Below are 19,703 nucleotides of genomic sequence, written 5' to 3'. Positions count from 1 at the left end.
CTCCAGGATCTTTAAGCTTGGAGAAGGTTGTATAGAACTTTTCAAGGTATTGTCTGAATCCTCATAGCTGACATACGCAATGCCAATATCTGCTAGGTGCCTTGCCCATGGAAGACTTGCCGGCACCCAACTCAGCTGTCTTCTGACTTTGAGGAAGGGCTGAGGGGTGGGGAAACTCTGGGCCTCAATCATATCCCCAAAGAAAAAAAACTCATAACTTCTCTCTGCCTGGTGGGGCTGAACTGCTAGATTAACAAGGGGGCAGCCCTCTCAGCCCTAAAACTGAGCAAGAACATCTCCCTACATTAGCGTATGCCCCATGCATCTGATGCCCCATTCTTTCCAGACCTAAAGTCAGAAGAGAGGAAATCAAGACCCCCTGTGACTGTCCATGCCCTCTTCTCCTCTCGACTCCTTTTCTCTCCATCAAGGCTAAAAGGAACTGGTGATACTATCTCTCTCTCCATTCCAGCCCCATAGCAAAGTCTTAGAACAGGCAAGCATATTGTCAGGGAATTCCCTGGTGGTTCAGTGGTTAAGACTCTGAGTTTCCACTGCAGGGAGCAGGAGTTCGATCTCTGGGCATGGAACTAAGATCTCACCCGCTGTGCAGCCATAAAATTAAAATATGTATATATCTAGTTTCAGCTGTTGTGAGCACTGTATGTTATAACTACTTCCTCCAGCTGAGTGTCCTGCAAACGAAAGCAAGGGCCCACTCTTTCTTGCCCCGGTCCAGTCACCCTCTAGAGGTGGTCAGAGGTGGAAACACAATTTAGGGATGTATTTATATTCAGTGTTTTAATACTTATAAAAACAAGTCCTATTTCACCAAGAAATGACAGAGTAAGTACAGTTCTGTCTGACTCAGTTCTTTGCACTTGAAGGAGTCATCCTTTAACCTTTTCTTTTTTTTTTTTTTTGCTCATCATCAGCCTTACTCTATAATGTTATTTCCCAGCTTTTTTCCCCCTTCTTTATCTTTTAATTTCATACCATATGCAGCTCTCAGTTAAAAAAATTCCTACAATCTATCTTGGAGACCATTCCATATATATTTCCCAGATTTTAAATTCCAGTTTATTGCAATTTAGTTAATAATATTTGTTGAGGATTCATTAAGGACTCCTTACTGTCCTGTTGCTATGGTGGACTTATTCCTGTCCTCAAGATTTAAGTCCTTTGGGGACTTCTGCTGGCTTGGGTTCTGCTGGCCCTAGTTCTGCCTTATCCCCACCCTCAACCTTGAACTTTTTCACTTTGTAAATGAACCCTTTCTGAATCTCTTAAGGAGTGTGACATCTGTTTCCTGTTAGAATCTTGACTGGTAGACAGGAAGTCTGTGACTCTGTTGCTTGAACTCCTGTGGCAGATGGCTAGCTGAGTCACACGCCCTTCTGAAGCACAGAGTTCTTGCCGCTCAGCCCAGAGGTTACTCTCCCTTGCATCAGGAGGGGGCCTTGTGACTGAATGTGGGCAGAGGAGATGTTCCTGTTACCAGGCCTGGGCCACCAAAGCTTCCTATTTGATCCTGATGCTTTCTCTGCCCTTGTTTAATAACATCTGAACCTCCTGGGCAGGCGTTCCTATTTATTTTGTACCATGGATGCCTGCATTCCTTCTCAGAACCTTTTTCTTTTTTCATAAACTTTATACTTTGGAATCATTTTAGATTTACAGAGAAGTGGCCAAGATAGTATCTTAGTCCCTTTGGGCTGCTATTACAAAATATAGACCCAGTGGCTTATAAACAACAGAAATTTATTTCTCACAGTTTTGGAGGCTGGGAAGTCCAAGATCAAGGCACCAGCAGATTTGGTGTCTGATGAGGGCCTGCTTCCTACTATAGGAAGATGGTCATCTTCCTACTGTAACCTCACATGGGAGAAGGGGTGTGGGGTCTCTCTAGGGCCTTGTTTATGAGGGTGCTAATCCCATTCATGGGGACACTAATCATCTCCCAAAGAACCCACCTCCTAATACCATAACCGTGGGGCTCGGGATATGGATCTGGGGGATATGAACATTCAGTCCATTGCAATAGCAGAATTCCCACATGCTGTTCACTCAGTTCTAGTTTCCTCTGACGTCATCATCTTACATTACTGCAGTACCTTTGCCAAAACCAGCATTGGTACAGTATTATTAGGTAAACTCCAGAATTTATTCTGATTTCACCAGTTTTTCCATTAATATCCCTTTTTTGTTCTGAGATCTAATTCGGGATACCACATTGTCTCTCTAGTGGTTATGTCTCCTCAGCTTCCTTCAGTCTGTGACAATGTCTTGGTCTTCCCTGGTTTTCATGACTTTGACAGGTACTTTTGAGGAGAACTGTTCAGGAATTTTGTGGAATTCCAGAATAATGTTTTACATGCAAAAAACAGGATTATAAAGAAAACAAATCACATTGAAATATTGGAGTTTTTTTTAAAAACTGTGATACAATAATTTATGTGCTTTTTCTTTTTTTAACACATTACAAAACTAGATCTAGTAGCTACCTTGACTTTGAAATAGTGGTGAACATAAACATTATTTTGAGATTCTGTAACAACTATAGTATAACATGAAAATATCTGTGAGTTGTCTCCACGGCAGTCATGGGTACTGAGACTTTTTGCCTACAGTAAAGGCTGGAGAAAATAGAGATGTAAATTTTTTCCCATTCAAGTCTACAGATTCTCTGAATTCTGTGGCCACCATGACTGTCTTAAAAGGGATGTAGAACCCCAGGATTGGAGACCTGAGTTCCTGAATATCAATCTTCATGTAGCTGAGACTCTCAAAATAGCCCCCCCCACACCCCCACCACTGCCAAATACATTTTGCTTAAGTTAGAAGTAAATCATATAGGGTTACACCATTGAAGTTTTAGGTTTATCTATTAAAGTAGTTGGCATAATCTCAAATAATATGGCTCTTAAACTTTAAATTTTATTTATATATGCACTTGTATTAACTAACAGTACAAAAGTACATATATTTGTATTCATTGAGACTTCTTTTCCTTACAAGTAACCAAAAGCTTAACCAAAGAAGATGTTACTGGAAGAGAGCTGGAATATCTCACTGGATACAAAGGTAAGGTAAACCATCAGGCACCTTAATGGACTGGGGTCAGAGCAGCTCTAGGAACCTCAGTAGTATTCTGGGGTGCCTGCCTCTTTTGACAGGCCCTGCCATTAACATGACTGGGCTTCCAACTCTGTTGCTGCATGTCTCTAAGACCCTTACGCAAAAGAATCTGATTGGCCCAGCCAGCTTTAGTCAGATGTCCTCTGGCCCAGTCGTCTGTGACCAGGGATTTACTGTCCATGACTTAAACATGGTTTTGGAGGCCCACTATCTCTTGAGTGGACAGATAGTTCTAAGCAAATGATAACAATAGCATTAAAACAAATATCTGAGCTTTTGCTGTAAGCCAGGTACTCTTCTGTGTGCTTTCTAAGGATTATTTTAAACCTCTTCAACCACTTTGAGATAGGTATGTGCTATTATTCCCATTTTAATGAAGAAACCAAAGAACAAAAAAAGTTTATAAAAGTGTTTGAGGCTCCATGATAATCAAATGGCAAAGGTGAGATTTACACTCAGCCCATCTAACTCCAGAGTCTACGTGAGCATTGCCATATTACAAAGGAAGGAAACAGGCTCAGAAAGACAACTTTCTTCACCCACAGTTACAGGACACAGGGCCAAGATTTGGACAGGAGACTGTCCCCAAAGCCCATGTTCTTTCCTAACTATTCCAGGTAAAGAAGGGGCGGTGGTGGAGGCAACTTCTGGGCCCATCTTGAAGGATGGTAAGGTTGGGGAGGCACAGATGAAGAGGGAAGTAAGTTCAGGCTGTGAGAACAGGGGAGGTCTTGCATTACCTGCACAGACTAAAATCTAGGCAGCTCCCCTTTCTGGGCCAGACACAGTCTGATTCTATCCCCTACAATGAGAGGGAAAGTTCAGCACCACTAAGCGAAGGGTTCCTGGACCTGTCATTTTATTCCTTCTGAGTGCAGTGTCTAAACTGACTCCTAGAGTGGAGAACTTCATGTGTCTGGATACTCTTGTGCCAACTGGGGCCAAGCAACACTTCTGAAGAGACATCCAGAAGGAGGAGCAGGGCCTCGGGCTCAGCCTTTTGGAGGGATTTCCAGGCCTTTTGCTTGGGAAGCTTAGAGAGTTTTCTGATTCCTGAAAGTTTCCTTTCTTGAGACTCCCGTGTTATAGCCATGGGCTGAGGTCAGTTCACAGGATTCCTGGGGTTTAACCCCATTAGTCTTTGCTGGAAAAATGGTTCTTGCTCAGGTACTCTTAGATCGTAAGCAAAGGGATAAGCTACTCCTAAAAAGATGAATGCAAAGAGTCAGACATGACTTAGCAACTAAACAACAACAACAAAAGATGAAAGCAGTAGGGAAGCAGCAGGTTTTCCAAGCAAGGCCTGGGATTTGTAAACATTACTCATCTTCCCTTTATGCAAAGATGCAGCTATCTTTTCACAAAAGAACTCTGTGACTTTTTGGAATATCATTCTTTTTTTTTTTATTTTTTTATTTTATAATTTTTTTATTATCCCGTCTCCCTCCACCCTCGTGCACACACGGTCAGTCATGGAATCCCGTGGAGTTCAGCCCGCCAGACTCCTCTGCCCATGGATTTTTCCAGGCAAGAATACTGGAGTGGGTTGCCATTTCCTTCTCCATGGAATATCATTCTTAAAAAAAAAAAAAAAAAAAACATGTGTAGGATCCTAAAAAAGAAATTCCCCAAATCACTTCTTTCTTCTTTAAATTGAAAAATAATTCACATACCATAAATTTCACCCTTTTAAAGTGTATGATTCCATGGTTTTTAGTATATTCACCTTGTGTAACCAAAACCACTAATTTTAGAACATTGTCATCACCCTAAAAATGTAACCACATACCCTTTAGCAGTCATTCCCTATTTCCCCATCCCTCAGTCCTTGGCAATGACAATCTACTTTTCGAGATATATGTGTGTGAAGAAATGATCTTCAATTTATTTTCTAAACTTTCTCCTTAAAAAACACATCAAATAATATCTGGCACTTCAATAAATGGTGTTGGGAAAACCAAATAGCCACGTGCAAAAGAATGAAAGTGGACCGCTACCTTACACTATATAAAAAATTAACTCAAAATGGATTAAACACTTAAATATAAGACCTGAGACCATAAAACTCCTAGAAGGAAACAGATAGTAAGCTTTTTTTTCTTAAATTTATTCTCTTATTTACTTATTTTTTGGTTGTGCTGGATCTTAGTTGTGGCATGTGGGATCTAGCTCCCTGACCAGGGATTGAACCCAGATCCCCTGCATTGGCAGGCAAATTCTTTACTACTGAGCCACCAGGGAAGCCCCTTCTTAATCTAACTTAAACAATTACTATTTCATATGTTTAAAGTTTTTCTTCTAGAAAAAAACCCCACAAAACTTTTGTTTGACAAAAAATGTTCAACGCCAATACAATTGTTTATTTCCAGAATTTTAAAGTAACTCATTATTCTCTGAAATCTTACTCTCCTTTAAAATCTTCCAATGCATGTCTTTTTTTTTTTGCCACATCATGAAGCATGTTTGATCTTAGTTTCCTGACCAGGAATCCAACCCACAATCCCTGCATTGAGTCTTAGCCACTATACCACCAGGGAAGTCTCCCAATGCATGCCTTTTGCTTAAGCACACCACTGGGAAACTGTTCATAATTATAACATTTTACTTTCCTGTTGAATCTGTGAAGTAATCAAATTGTGATTCAACATAATTTGCTCATGAAATTTATATAAAGTAGGTAATTTCATAGAAATCTATCAAAACAAGATGAAGATTGATTATTTGGTTAAAAGTATTAGGAAAGGGGTTTAGCTTTAATATCTTCTTGATTTATTTTACAAGTAGTTAAAAAATCTGTTATGTAAACTTCTACCTTAATTTCTTTTCATATTCCTGAACTTCTATAACTGTCTTTTTGATAGTTGTTAGTATCAGTTACTTATAACTCCTTTTTTTTTTATTATTTACAAAATATATCTTGAGACCTTTGCTCAGAAAGGAAGGCTCAAATGTTAATGAACAACTTTATTGTTTCAAGATTGAGTTCTCTATTTATGCGAGTTTTCAGCTACTGATTTTAGCTACAGTAATTACTATATGTCTTTGTTGATCATTTTAGTTGGTTACTCATATCTTGTTTTAAAATTTTATTTTCACTTGGCTGCACCGAACCCTAGTTGTGGCATGTGAACTCTTAGTTTGCAGCATATGGAATCTAGTTCCCTGACCAGGAATCAAACACAGGCCCCCTGCACTGGGAGCTCAGATTCCTAGCCACTGGACCACCAGGAAAGTCCCAGTTACTCATAACTTAAATCCTGCCTTTTTTTTTTTTTTTTTTTTCCCCAGAACTAGTGATCTTAAAGTTTTGGCATTTGAGAATTTCAGTGTTTCTGTATAGTGTTCCTGGACTTGGCTTAACTATTGAAATTTAAAACCCTTGGTTAATACAGAGGCATTTGAAATAATCTTATGTGGCACTTCTTGATCTTTGTCCACAAGGACACACCTGACCCTCCTACCAGTTGTGTACAAATCCTGAGCTCATTAATTGTAGCTCCTTGCTTCTGTCTCCACCTAGGAAGTGTAACCTTATAGGCATTATCTTAAAACCAAAAACAAATTATTGGGAAATATTGACACATATCAGCAACAAGTTACTGGAACATTCCTCCTGACATTTCACCACACTACACTGACACCACATGATGCCTCATGACTCCCAGTGAAAAACACCACCCTAGTAGCTATTACATTGCACTGGGAAACAAGAAACAAACAAAAAATAAAGTCATCCCCCCCATGTTGGAGAATAACCCTTGTTGGGGCAGTAACTTAAATCTTTCTATGCCTCAATTCTCCTTACACATAAAATGAAACCTACAATTTCTCATGAAAATGTCTGGAAGTTTAACATTATTGTTTTGTAGAAATTCCCTGGCAGTCCAGTGGCTAGGACTGTGTGCTTTCACTGCAGAGGGTACAGGTTCAATCCCTGGTTGGGTAACTAAGATCCTGCAAGTGGCGGAACCTGACCAAAAAAAAAAAAAAAAAATCCACTACTGTTTTGAGAGCTTCAATTTAATAAGATAGGATGGGAGGGCCTGGCAAAATAGGAACTCACAGGCTGAAGAATTGGACCTTCACATAACAGAGACCTGGGAAGATTAATGAACAGGGTAGTCACATAATCATCAATATCTGTGTCTTAGGAGGAAAACTGGCAGTGGTATATATAGAATGGCAAGAGAAGTTATGAGAGTATTGCAAAGGGCTGGACAGGGTGGGGAGAGAGAAATATGGAGTTTGGGATTAACATATACACACTGCTACATATAAAGCAGATAAACAACAAGGACCTCTTGTGCAGTATGCGCTCATGCTCAGTTGCTCAGCTGCGTGCTACTCTGTCACCCCATGAACTGTAGCCAGTGGTCAGGTATGGATATGAGAGTTGGACTATAAAGAAAGCTGAGCGCCAAAGAATTGATGCTCTTCAACTGTGATGTTGGAGAAGACTCTTCTGCAAGAAGACCCAACCAGTCCATTCTAAAGGAAATTAGTCCTGAATATTCATTGGAAGGACTGATGTTGAAGCTGAAGCCCCAATACTTTGGCCACCTGATGCGAAGAGCTGACTCACTTGAAAAGACCCTCATGCTGGGAAAGATTGAAGGTGGGAGGAGAAGGGGACAACAGAGGATGAAATGGTTGGATGGCATCACCGACTCTATGGACATGAGTGTGAGTAGGCTCTGGGAGTTGGTGATGGACAGGGAGGCCTGGCGTCCTGCAGTCCATGGGGTCACAAAGAGTCGGACACGACTGAGCCACTGAACTGAACTGAACTGAACTGTAGCCCGCCAGGTTCCTCTGCTATGGGATTTCCCAGGCAAGAATACTGGAGTAGGTTGCCATTTCCTCCTCCAGGAGATCTTCCCAACGCAGGGAAGGAACCCATGTCTCCTGCATTGGCAGGCAGATTCTTTACCAGCTGAGCTACCAGGAAAGCCCATGCTATACACTAGGGGCTCTACTTCAATTTTTAAAGATGATTTTTAAAAAACAGGCCAGACAAGAGATGCTGAGGGTAATTGCTGTGGAAGGGAGTTGGAAGGAGGAAGGAGATCAATTTAAGAGGTAATGGCAGATAATCAACTATAGATGTAATGGGGTTTGGTTACTAAATGGTGTGAGGACTGAGGGAGAGGAAGGAAGGACTTGAATGGGACTTTGAGGTTTCTGGCCTGAACATCTGAACATGCTGATGCCATAAACTGAATGGAAACGCAGGATTGCTTTTTTTGTCTGTACACGTGTGTGCACTTCTGTGTAACAGAAGAAGTGGGGCAGGGGGTAAGGAATGATTTTGTCTTGTTTCAAGTGCCTGTGGACACCTGGTGCTATAGAACTGGACAGGTAGAGTGGGCTTTGGGACAGTTCTTGGTATAAAGAAAAGGAATACTCTAGAGTGTACAGCTCATTTATATAGTTCTCAACTATTAGCGCCCCACACCCTGAGGTAGTTATTACCTTGCCAGCAATAAAAGCTTTATTACAGCCCCTGACTGATGACTGTGTAAAGGGCCTTGGTTCCCACAACATCCACGGGCAAAATATTAATTGTGATTAATTATCGTGTGGCACCACACAAAAACGAGAGGTTTCTTGGGGCTCCCGGAGGGCACTTGCTTGGTTTTCGCTACAGCCCTCAGGGAGAGGGAACTGGACAGCGCCCCGGGTGGCCCTTTCGGCCCTTCCCGGGTCTGAACCGGCCAGCCGCGAGCGGTCTCCAGACACGTGCCCCTGGGCCTGGGCGCACTCGGCCCAGGATGCTACGACCTTGGGCGGAGGGCGCTGACTCCTTCTTCCGCGCTCTCAGACCCCGGCTCCCCGCGTCGGGGCGGGACGGGCGGGGCGGGGCGGAGCTGCTCCGAGGCCCCGCCGCCGGCCCCGCCCCGCCCGCCTGCAGCCGCCGCCGCCGCCGGCTCCCTCCGGCCCGCGGTGCGGTGCGCGCCTGCGCTGGCCCTCGTCTCGGAGCAGCCATGATGGTGGGTGTTCGCGGCGCCGAGCCCAGGGCGCGCGGTGGGGGCTGCGGGCGCGGGGCGGGCGCGGGGGCCGCGCCGGCCAGGCACTAACGTCTCCCTTTGTGTCTCCCCCGCCCCATCCTCTCCCCCCGGCGCGCCGGGCCCCGCCGACCCCGCAGGAAGGCCTGGACGACGGCCCCGACTTCCTCTCGGAGGAGGACCGCGGAGTAAGTTCTGCCTCCTTCTGGCTCGCGGGACCCCCTCCCTCGCCTTGGCCCTGGGGTGGGTTACCGGAGGGCGGTCCCCGGCCGCGCGGCACCCGCTCCCCGCCGGCCTCCTTTCGGTTTCCTCGCCGCACCGCGCCCCGCCCTCCTGCCGCCCTTCTTCCCTTGGGCCGTGCGGTTCTGATTTCCCGGGGATCCGCGGCCGCTCTCGGCCCCCCGCCCCGGCTCCGACCCTGCGGTGGACTGCCTTCCCCGCCCGCTCCGGGTGCAGGTGGGGAAGCGGAGGGGGAAGCCGGAGCTGGCCAGTCCTCGCCCCCCCGCCCCACGTTGGGGGCCATGAAACCCATTGTCAGACCTTCCTGCCCGCACCCTGAATTTCCCCTTGGGAACTCTCACCCGTCTCCGCCCACCCTCCTCTATCTCTAAGACATTGTAGTGCTGGCTTGTAAACTATCCTTTTGCAAGGGATTTTACAGTCGCCGGGTCTTATCTCTTCAGTAGCCTCCGAGATTTTGCAAAGTGCTAGTAGCCCACAGTACCTTTACTTTTCCTAATGTCCAAAAGACGCATCTTTTGCGGAGACCCCTTGGTGGTGATTTGAGGCAAACTGCAGTTCCCTTCAGAAAGGGCCTTCAGAGCTGTGATTCCTCCCTTCCACTCTGCCCCCATTTACCTTGGCTGAAGGGTGGTAATCTGTATAGTGCCTTGTACAAGTGAGCACTTGAAACATACTGATACATGATTGCAACTCAGCAACGTTCTATGATTCCTTCACATTTAACAGCCTGAGCTTTACTTTTCTGTTTTGCTTTTACTCATTTGTCTTTGATAATATGAGAGACACGTCTGTTAGTCGATTTTTGGCAGATGATAAAATATTCTTCTAAGATTTTATCCCCCTTTTTAAAAATTAAAGATAAGATAGTATTAACTGATGACCTTTATAAAGCTTTAACATGGTAAGAAAGATGCAAAGGGTGCAGTATACTTTTATAAATGAGGAGTTAATACATTTCTCTGTTTACACAAAACAGGAAAAGCAAACAGGATTTGCTATCTTGTAAAACCTGACTATTGTTCAGTAAAAGTATTAATTTTTTGAGTATTTATGTTGATGTGAAAAATAGATTATTTTCTGGTGAATATTTGTGTTTCAAGCCTTATGGCTTTGATGAGATTTGCTTATCGAACTGGAACCTCTTAAGTAATGTGTCCAGAAACTTTTCATGTATTGCAGATTAAAGGCAGAGTGAGATGAAAGGCATGGGTGATCAGGAGATTCTTACAGAATTTTGCAGATGAAAATTTTAATGTGAAAATGGAAAAAAAAAACAAAACCAACAAACATTACCATGAATTTGAAAGCATTTAGAACGTCATGATGAATATGTCTAAATGTCCAGTTCTTCCTTATTTTTGTCCTGTGGAACTAGGTGAATCATAGTAATAGCCGCAGCTGGACAGTGTTAGCAGTGTATAAGCACTGTTTCCTTGTATCTTCTCATCATTCTTGTGAAGCTTTTAGTATCCCCCTTTACAGAGGAGAAATCTGAACCTCAGGGAAACTAAGTAAATAGTCTGAAGTCACACAGTCAGTGAGTCGGAGAGGTGGACTTTAAACCATGTAGCTGACATCAAAGCCAGTGCACATATTTCTCAAAGTCTCCTTGAAACACTTGCATCAGAATCAACTGGGGTGTTTGAAAAACTAAAGTCAAAAAGTTCTGGGCCCTCTGTCTGGTAAATCAGTCTCTTGAGATGGAGAGGGAAGAAAATTACTTTGTTAACAAGCAAGAAGATTCTATTGTACATGAAGTTTGATTATGGCTGCACAAAGTTATCCTGCTATTTCCTCATTTCAGGAAGAGAAATTGCAGGCCTGTTTAAATTTCCTTATATTAAAAAAAAAATTTCTTTATATTGTGTTTGTCTTGATAGAAATAGATTAGTAGAATTTTTAGGCATTGCACTTTTAGTTCAGATTGTCTTGTTCAGCCTTTTAAGAAAGTCTTGATAAAGAGAAAGCATGAAATATCTGTTTGATACAAATTGCAGAGGGGAACATCACAGATTCAAAAATAATAATGTAAGCACTTCATTCAAAGCAGTAAGTAAGCAAAATTAAAGACAGTATTTTTAAATACGTTTATAAGCAGCCTTGAATTTTCATTATGATATTTGGAGCAGAAGAGAATCTTAGAGCTTTAAGAAAATACTGTTTTGTGAGAAGCATAAAAAGCAGACTTTAAGAATACACAGCATTGAAAATATTGGTCACGTTTAATCTCTTTGGTTACACCTCTACATAATAGGGTATTTTTTTCTTTCCCAAAGGCAGGACAGTAACATATTATTTAGTAAACAAATGAGCCCTTTGAACTGGACACATTTTGCTCTGATGTCCTTGTTAAATAGAGCAGTAGGTGCCAGCATGATGGCATAGTTCTGTTAGCATTTGATTTGAATTCTAAATATGTTTATTGTTTTCAGAATTATTCAGGTGGAGGAACTACACCTGTCCTGGACTCCTCGCCTTGCTCCTCCCTCTGTATTTCTTATCTTCATTAATATCATTTCCATTCCTGCAGGCCAAGAAGCCTCTGAATCATATCCTTCATCCCCATACCAGAACAATCATCAAGGCCAGATAATTTCACCTCAGAAATATTGTTTAGCTCATCTTTTGTTTACATGACCTCAGTTAAGGTCCCTGCCATCTCTTGCCTGGCTTGTAGCAGTATCTGTTATTGGTCTTTGTCTCTGGTGTCTCTGTTTTCCATTCCAGACTTCACATGACTGCTAGTTTATCTAACTGAAATGATTGAATCATATGGCACCAGTAGTCACAAGGACTTACTTGGACCCAGTTCTTTTTGCAGTAAGGTCTAAACTCCCTATGCTAGCGTTGAGTACCGTTCATCATCCTTTCTGGCCGACTTCATTCTCAAGATGGCCCAGCAGACACCCCCTCCCCAACACACACACTGTAGGCATATTCTAGACTATTTGTCAAGCACGTCTGCCCTTTCTAATGTCTGTTTTATGCATGCTTGTCAATGTTACGGAGTGGTTTTTTCCCTTCACCTCTTTTTTTCCACATGAAATTTGGCTTATCTTTTAAGACTTGGCCCAGATGTCTACATTTTCTTTTGTACCTCCTCAGCATTTAGCTTGAGTACATTCCACACTTATTGATAGTTATTTCAGATAAAAATGTCACATAGATTTTGTTAGCAAAGGAAAAGTTGAATGTGGCAGAGGAAGAAGAGAAAGCTCCTGCCCGGGACCGTGGCAGTGTGGTGTGGGCCTTAGGGTGAAGTGCCAAGGGAGTGCCAAGGAGGGTGATGACCTAACGGTAGCTACGCGCTGCCGAGGCATCTGCTGCAGGCCGGGGACTTCCCATATATTACCTCACTTCTCAAATCCTTGTGAAGTAACTGCTTCCGTTATTCCTACTTTGGAAAGGAAAAGTGAGGTTTAGAAAGAAGGACTTGCCCAGATTCCGACAGCCAGTAGGAAATAGAATCAGACTCAGAGGGAATCTAGCTATGGGTCCTGGGCTGTCATGTCCAGCTGTTTTGTGACCTCATGGACTGTAGCCCACCAGACTCCTCTGTGCATGGGATTCTCCAGGCAGGGATACCGGTGTGGTTTGCCTGTTCCTTCTTCAGGGGATCTTTCTGACCCAGGGATCAAACCTGCATCTCTTGCATTGCAGATCTATTCTTTACCCCTGAGCCACCAGGGAATCCCGTTAACTGTGGTGCTGTCTCCTAAACGAGCTAAACCTTAAATGTTGATCAGAAATTGTATAGGCTGTCAGGGAACGGGAGGGCTAGTCAGCAGAGAAGATAACATGTGTAGATAAGTCATTTGGTTCCACCTGCAGCACTTGTTCTCATTGGAGGCAGGAGTAAATACCGGTAGTACAGATAAAGTGCATAATGATAAAAAATCCAGCCAGTGGAAAGTCCTGAGGGTTCTTAGCTGGGAAGGACATATAGCATTGTAGATGACTCCAGTGTGGAAGATGCTTTTCTTGCAGAAAGGAGTTACCAGGCCGTTGCGGCAGTCCAGATGAGAAATGTTAAAGGTAGAACTAAGGCCATGCAGTGGGAAAAGGGATGAAGGAGAGGACATAGCAAAGAGATGTCTAGGAGACAGAATGGACAGGGCATGGTGGCTTAAGAAATACATGGACTGGGCAGAGGAGAAGGAAATGAGGAATATAGGAGAGTAGAGTAGAGTTAGAAGGTGGATAGTAGGTTTGGTTTTCAGATATGCTAGATTTGAAGCGCCTAAACTCTTTCAACCCCAAAACCACAAACTAAGATCTGAAAGGACAAAGATTGTGTCTTTTCACCCTAGCACCTCTGGCATCGGTTGGCATACTGAAGGCACTCGGTGGTTTAATAAGTATTAAGCAATAAATACATAAACCCTAAACAACAAATACATCCAGATGGATATATCTAGTTGGTAAGTTGAAATTATGATTGGGAACTTAGAATAAGAGATGTAAGTTGAAGGTATAAATTCAGGAGTTATTAGTCAAGAATGGCTGAGATTACGGAGGCTAGATACCCAGAGGAAACAAGATTCACATGCCAAGGGGAGAAAATGGACCAATTGATGGGGCTGAGATGGGCAGGAAGAGAATGAGAAGCATTCCCAGAAGCTGAGAGTTTTAAGGGAAAGGGTCAGAATGATCATTAAGGCAAAATACCGAAGCGAGGTCAAGAAGACCGCAAAGTATTGGATTTGGAAATTAGGTCCTCACCGTGTGAAGGTTTTGTGAGACCAGGGCTAGTTTGACTAGAAGAGCAGTGCTAGAGCAGACAGGAAGGTTATATGCTCAGGTGGCCAGAAAGCTCAGCTCTCTGTAAGACACCATGTCTTCTGAGAAAGCAGAGGCATTGAGTCCAAATCTATTTGTAGAAAGATTTATTGATGGGTCTGAAGGGGTAACAGCTGCTAGTGTTTATTTTTTGGAGATGTGGGAGGCAGTGTCCCATATTGAGCATAGGGGTGGAAATGTGGTTGAGGCTTGAGACAGGAAAGGTTTGGAGTCGTTGCTCAGGGAGTCAGAGGGGAGCTGAGCAGGTCGGCCTAGGACTGTGAATGATTTTAAGGATCTAATGCAGTTTTGAGACCAGTAATTTGTAGTGGACAAGTGCCACAAACAGTTGTGACTTTTCTCTAGCCACACTCAGCTCAGAAAGCAAAAAATGTTGATTGAATTGATCCTCCAAGTGGGAATTTGCAAGTCAGGTATGGCAAGGAGCAGTGAGAGTTGACAAGACTGGTGAGAAAGGTATTGGAGTGACATCAAGTGACTTATTTCTGGTATGGTAGATGAAAGGAAATCTAGTTTCCAGAAGGTGTATGTATATCAACCATTGATTTGGCTGCTGAGTATACTGGGTATAATAATGGAAATAATTCATCACAGGACTTCCAGAATTATTGTTGTTCAGTCGCTAAATCGTGTCCAGCTCTTTGCGACCCCATGGACTGCAGCACACCAGGCCTCCCTATCCCTCACCATCTCCAAAATTATAACTGGTTGTAAATCAACTGTACTTCAAGTTAAAAAAAAATTTTTTTTTTTTTTTAAATCCTAACTGGACTAGGAGTAAAATAGATTTAAATTTTGGCCAGAACCAGAATTTCTGTCTATCTCATGGGGTTTTTCACTGATTGTACTATAATTCTCTAGAAATAGTTTCTTAGCACTATTACGGTTTGCACCTTTCTTTCAGGGCTGCATTGAGCCAGAAGAATAGGGCCTGGGGGCTCATTGTAAGGACTAGGCTTTTCTCCAAGGGAGAACCCCTTAGGTTTTGAGCAGGGGAATGAGTTCTAGTTTAGTGGTATCTTTCCAGTGGCTCTATATGGAATGTAGATTGAAGAGGAAAGAGAACAGAAGCAAGAGACTGGTTGGGAAGCTGTGGCAATACAAAAGTCAGTTACTTTGCTTCCTTCTTCCTCCTCCTTCCATCAGTCTATCTCTGTATATGTATTTACTTTTCTGAAAAAAGATAGTTTTTTAGGAGTGTCATAAAGTAGATACTTTAATGTGTAAACACATCAATGTACTAAACTAGTAGTGAATGTTGTCTTTACTAATTATACATGAAGAATTATCTGTTAGCTGTAGGGCAGTGTCTTTATATTTCTAAGGATAGTGTATTTATGTTGCTTAATCCATTTCCTCTACTTGCGCTTTCTCTTGACCATGACACAAGTGTTTAACCTAGTAAGTGTTTGACAAAAGAAAGTACAAAGTTTATTGACCCAGATTAGGATTAAACTGATGAGTGTAGTCTAATTAGAATATCCTCAAACTGACCTGACTAGTTGCACACAGTTAAATGTTAATAAATCACAGTTGTTTGCTTCACTCCTCCCCTTAATAAAAGCTACCTAAAATTACTTATTTTTCTCTAAACCAAGAAGATACTCTGCTTGCAAAATCTGTGCCTGTGTGTATTTGTGAGGTCACTCAGTCTTGTCAAGCTTTTTGTGACCCCATGGAATGTAGCCTGCTAGCCTCCTCCATCCATGGGATTTTCCAGGCAAGGATACTGGAGTGGGTTGCCATTTCCTTCTCCAGGCAAAATCTGTGTACATTGTGTCTAATTAGCACTAAATTTACAGAAGTTCCCTGCAGTCCAGGATTAGGACTCTGTGATTCCACTGCAGGGGGCGGGGTTCCATCTCCAGTTGAGGAACTAAGATCCTGCAAACTGCACAACAGGGCCAAGTAAAGAAAGAAAGAAAAAAAAACCCACTAAATTTACAATACGATATTTTATTAAATCTAAGGTGCAGTTGATTGGAAGATATATTTTCTTACATGTACCACTAAGAAAAAAATACAGCCAACTAAACTATTAATTTGTCATCGATTACAGGGCATCCTTATTTCAGATACATTAAAATGTGGAAAATTTGCATCTGGAATTGATGAAATATGATATCAGATTATCTTTCTTTTTAACTTTTTTTAAATTGAAGTATAGTTGATTAACAGTGTTGTGTCCACTCCTGCAATACAGCAGAGTGACTCAGTTATACATGTATAGTAGTGAAAATAGCTCAGCTGTGTCCCACTCTTTGGGACCCTATGGACTATATAGTCCATGGGATTCTCCAGGCCAGAATACTGGAGTGGATAGCCTATCCCTTCTCCAGCGGATCTTCCTGACCCAGCAATCGAACTGGGGTCTCTTGCATTGCAGGTGGATTCTTTACCAACTGAGCTATCAGGGAAGCCCTTACACATACAGACTTTTTTTTTTTTTTAATTCTTTTCCATTGTGGCTTATCCTAGGATATTGAATACAGTTCCCTGTGCTATATAGTGGGACCTTGTTGTTTATCCATCCAGATTATCTTTCAGCGAAAGTTTTCTATTGATGTGGGAGATGGTTTTATTGGCTGGCAAACCCTTATGTGTGTGAAACAAATCTTGTGTTCAGACAAAATAATCCTTCTCCATAGGCCCAGGAAATGGAAAAAAATTGCAGTCTGACGTGTATATGGGAACTGACCATAGGAACATCCGCTATCAAAATGAATGCTTCTGCTGATACTTAGCTGAACTTATTATGAGATGTAAAGAGGAAGAATCAGAATCTTACCATCAGCATTTTGCTGTGACCACATTTGTAATTCATGTTCATTTTCCTGAGATCAGTCTAGAACTCAGCTGTTAAAAGAATGAAAGAAGCAAATGGCAGGTTGAATTAATAGCTATTAAGGCTATTATATGGGGTGCTTTAGTAAAGCATACAAGAAGAGAATTTATAGAAAGGTTAGAAAGAAGTAGAGGAATAAAAGCAAAGGAGGGAACTTCTGGGATGGATGGAAATGTTCCATATCCTGATTATGGTGATGATTACAAGGGTATAATCTACTTATTTGTTAAAACTTTTCAAATTATATCCTTAAAATCTGCATTTCATTATATGTAAACTGTACCTAAAAAAATAGAGTACAAGACCAAAAGTGATATATAAGAATATAGGAATGTGTAATATAGGTATACTTTTTGTGTATAGAAATACTTTTACTGATGAGTTGCAATTTTAAAAAGCCAAGTGTTTACTGTCAGACAAAACAAAGCAAAAAAAGGGAAATAGTGGATGTGGTATAAAAGGATACTGAAATAGACAGAGAAATATGTTAATAATTTAAAATAATCTTTAATTGGAAGAATAAATAACAGCTGTTCATATGTAGAAATCCTGAAAGGTGTGTTTCCAGATTAATAGTGCAATGGTTAAAAAAATAAACCTGAAAATTAAAATGTACTTAGAGATATGGAGTCTGGCAAAATGTTTTATGTAATCATTAAAAAGAAAATATTAGCAACTGAGATAAAGTTTTGACAGAATGTAAAGACAGTCTGGAAAATCTAGACTAGTGGTTCCCTCATATGGTTTTTAAGGCTTATTCTGAAAATTGTTTTGATAACGTCTGTGATAGAACATAGGATTCTGTGTTTTTTAATAAGCATCCAAGCTGAGTCTTACCAGTTGTGTCTGAGAAATGCTAGACCAAGCAGTGAAAACATAAATGAAGAACTACCAAGATTGTTATTCCAAAATCCGTAAGATAAATTTATTAGTTTCCTGGGACTGCTGTAACAAGTTACCACAAACTTGATGGGTTAATACAACAGAGTTTTATTCTCTCACAATTCTGCAGGCCAGAAGTCTGAAATCAGTATCACTGAGCTGAAATCAAGGTGTTGGCAGGGCCATGCTCCCTGAGGCTCTAGCGAAGAATTAGTTACTTGTCTCTTCCAGCTCTCTCGCTGCCGCCTGCACTCCTTGGCTTGTGGCTTTACCACTCTAATCTCTGCCTCCTTAGTTAAGTTGCTTTCTCTCCTTTTGTCTGTGTCAAATCTCCCTCTTATAAAGATACATGTAATTGTATTTAGGGCCCACCTGGGTAATCCAGGATAAACTCCACATCTTTTTTGTTGTTGTTTTTACCATATGAGGTCACATCCACAGGGATTTGGACGTGGATGTCTTTGGGAGAGCTCTGATTCAGCCAACCACAATAAACATCTTAAGAGTGGCCTCAATATGAATAAAAAGAAATAAGGAAACAGATTTCTTAAATTAGAATTAAGGTAAGAGGTTAGAGAAGAGGTAGGAAACAGTTTGAAGACCTGATAAGACTAAATAAAAGCAAGAAAACCAAAGAACAGAGACTCTAATGTTTCCAGTATTGTGGAAGCAATGAAGGTAATTGGAAAATGAAAAAGAAAATTTCTTTGTAATTCAGTACAGCCTTTAATTTCTTTTATCAGACAATGGCTACATGTAGCAGAGTACAATAGTGATTTTTAAAACATTTTTATGTAAGTTTATAGTGTTAACTTAAAAATATGATTGCTGGTTGAAATTTAAATTCAGTATAAACTTATTAAACTTACCAATAAAGTTTTTGTTAAAAGCCATCATAGATAGCATCATGCATTTTAAATAATGATTCATTTCTTCTGTGACTGTTAAGTTAGATTGTAATGTTATTTATTTTTTAAAAATACGTCTACTCAATATAGAACCAGTAGTGCAAAAGTGAAATAGCATTTTACTTTCATTACTAATAAACAACTCTATTTAATGAGAAACTTCACAAAAATCATCTTTTAATAAGTCACAAAATTTCTTAGAGGCTTTTTTCCAATTTTATAAAAGTAATTCATGCAAAAAAAAAAAAAAGTAATTCATGCATATTGTGGAAAGTTGGGAAAATAAAGAACATAGAAAAAAATCCACTGCAACTCACATTTTGTTGTATTTCCTATACATAATAATTTTATGTATGCATTTTTAAAAAATATAATTGAGATCATAGAGTGAACAGTTTTGCTTCTAGCATTTTTTCCATTTGCATCGTGATTGAAATTTGAAGCCCTAATGATTCGGGAAGATTCCAAAGGCAGTCCTGCTTGTACAGCTAGCGTATTGGAAGCAGGCTAATTAGCTAGATTTTTAATATTTCGTATCTTTGCATCTGGCTAAGACTTGATTTTATCTTTTAGTGTATTTGCTTCTTTTGTAAATCTCCAAATTACCCTAAGATATTAGAATGTTAATCTGTTTAAAAGGGAAGAAAAATGAGTGATATTTAAGAATGAGTAAAATTGCGGTTAGAATTATGAGTGAAGTCTTCTCGTAGATGAGTAAATAGAAGCGCTAAATAGGGAATATACCCAATTCTTTTAATGTACTGAAACTATAGAGTAAAATTTAATATATATCACAGGAGTTAATTATTGTTAGCATTTTTCTTAGCACTTTGCATATATATAATATGTTTAACTGTCATTAATTTTATTATATATTCCTGA

The 19,703-nt window shown here is 40.9% G+C and overlaps 1 protein-coding gene across 1 annotated transcript in view; it reads left to right on the top strand.

The window, feature by feature from the left end:
* Nucleotides 1-8,894: 8,894 nt before the first annotated feature.
* Nucleotides 8,895-19,703, top strand: part of SNX6 (sorting nexin 6) — a 47,331-nt gene continuing 36,522 nt past the window's right edge. The window contains exons 1-2 of the mRNA XM_065906138.1: nucleotides 8,895-9,128; nucleotides 9,284-9,331. Coding sequence (XP_065762210.1) covers nucleotides 8,910-9,128; nucleotides 9,284-9,331 — 267 coding nt within the window. The 5' untranslated portion in view covers nucleotides 8,895-8,909. The remainder of the gene's footprint in view (nucleotides 9,129-9,283; nucleotides 9,332-19,703) is intronic.

The sequence above is a fragment of the Muntiacus reevesi genome, chromosome 15 (assembly GCF_963930625.1).
Source record: "Muntiacus reevesi chromosome 15, mMunRee1.1, whole genome shotgun sequence".
Taxonomy (NCBI): Eukaryota; Metazoa; Chordata; class Mammalia; order Artiodactyla; family Cervidae; genus Muntiacus; species Muntiacus reevesi.
The sequence above is the reverse complement of the archived record's forward strand: the minus strand, read 5'-3'. Positions and strand labels throughout refer to the sequence as shown.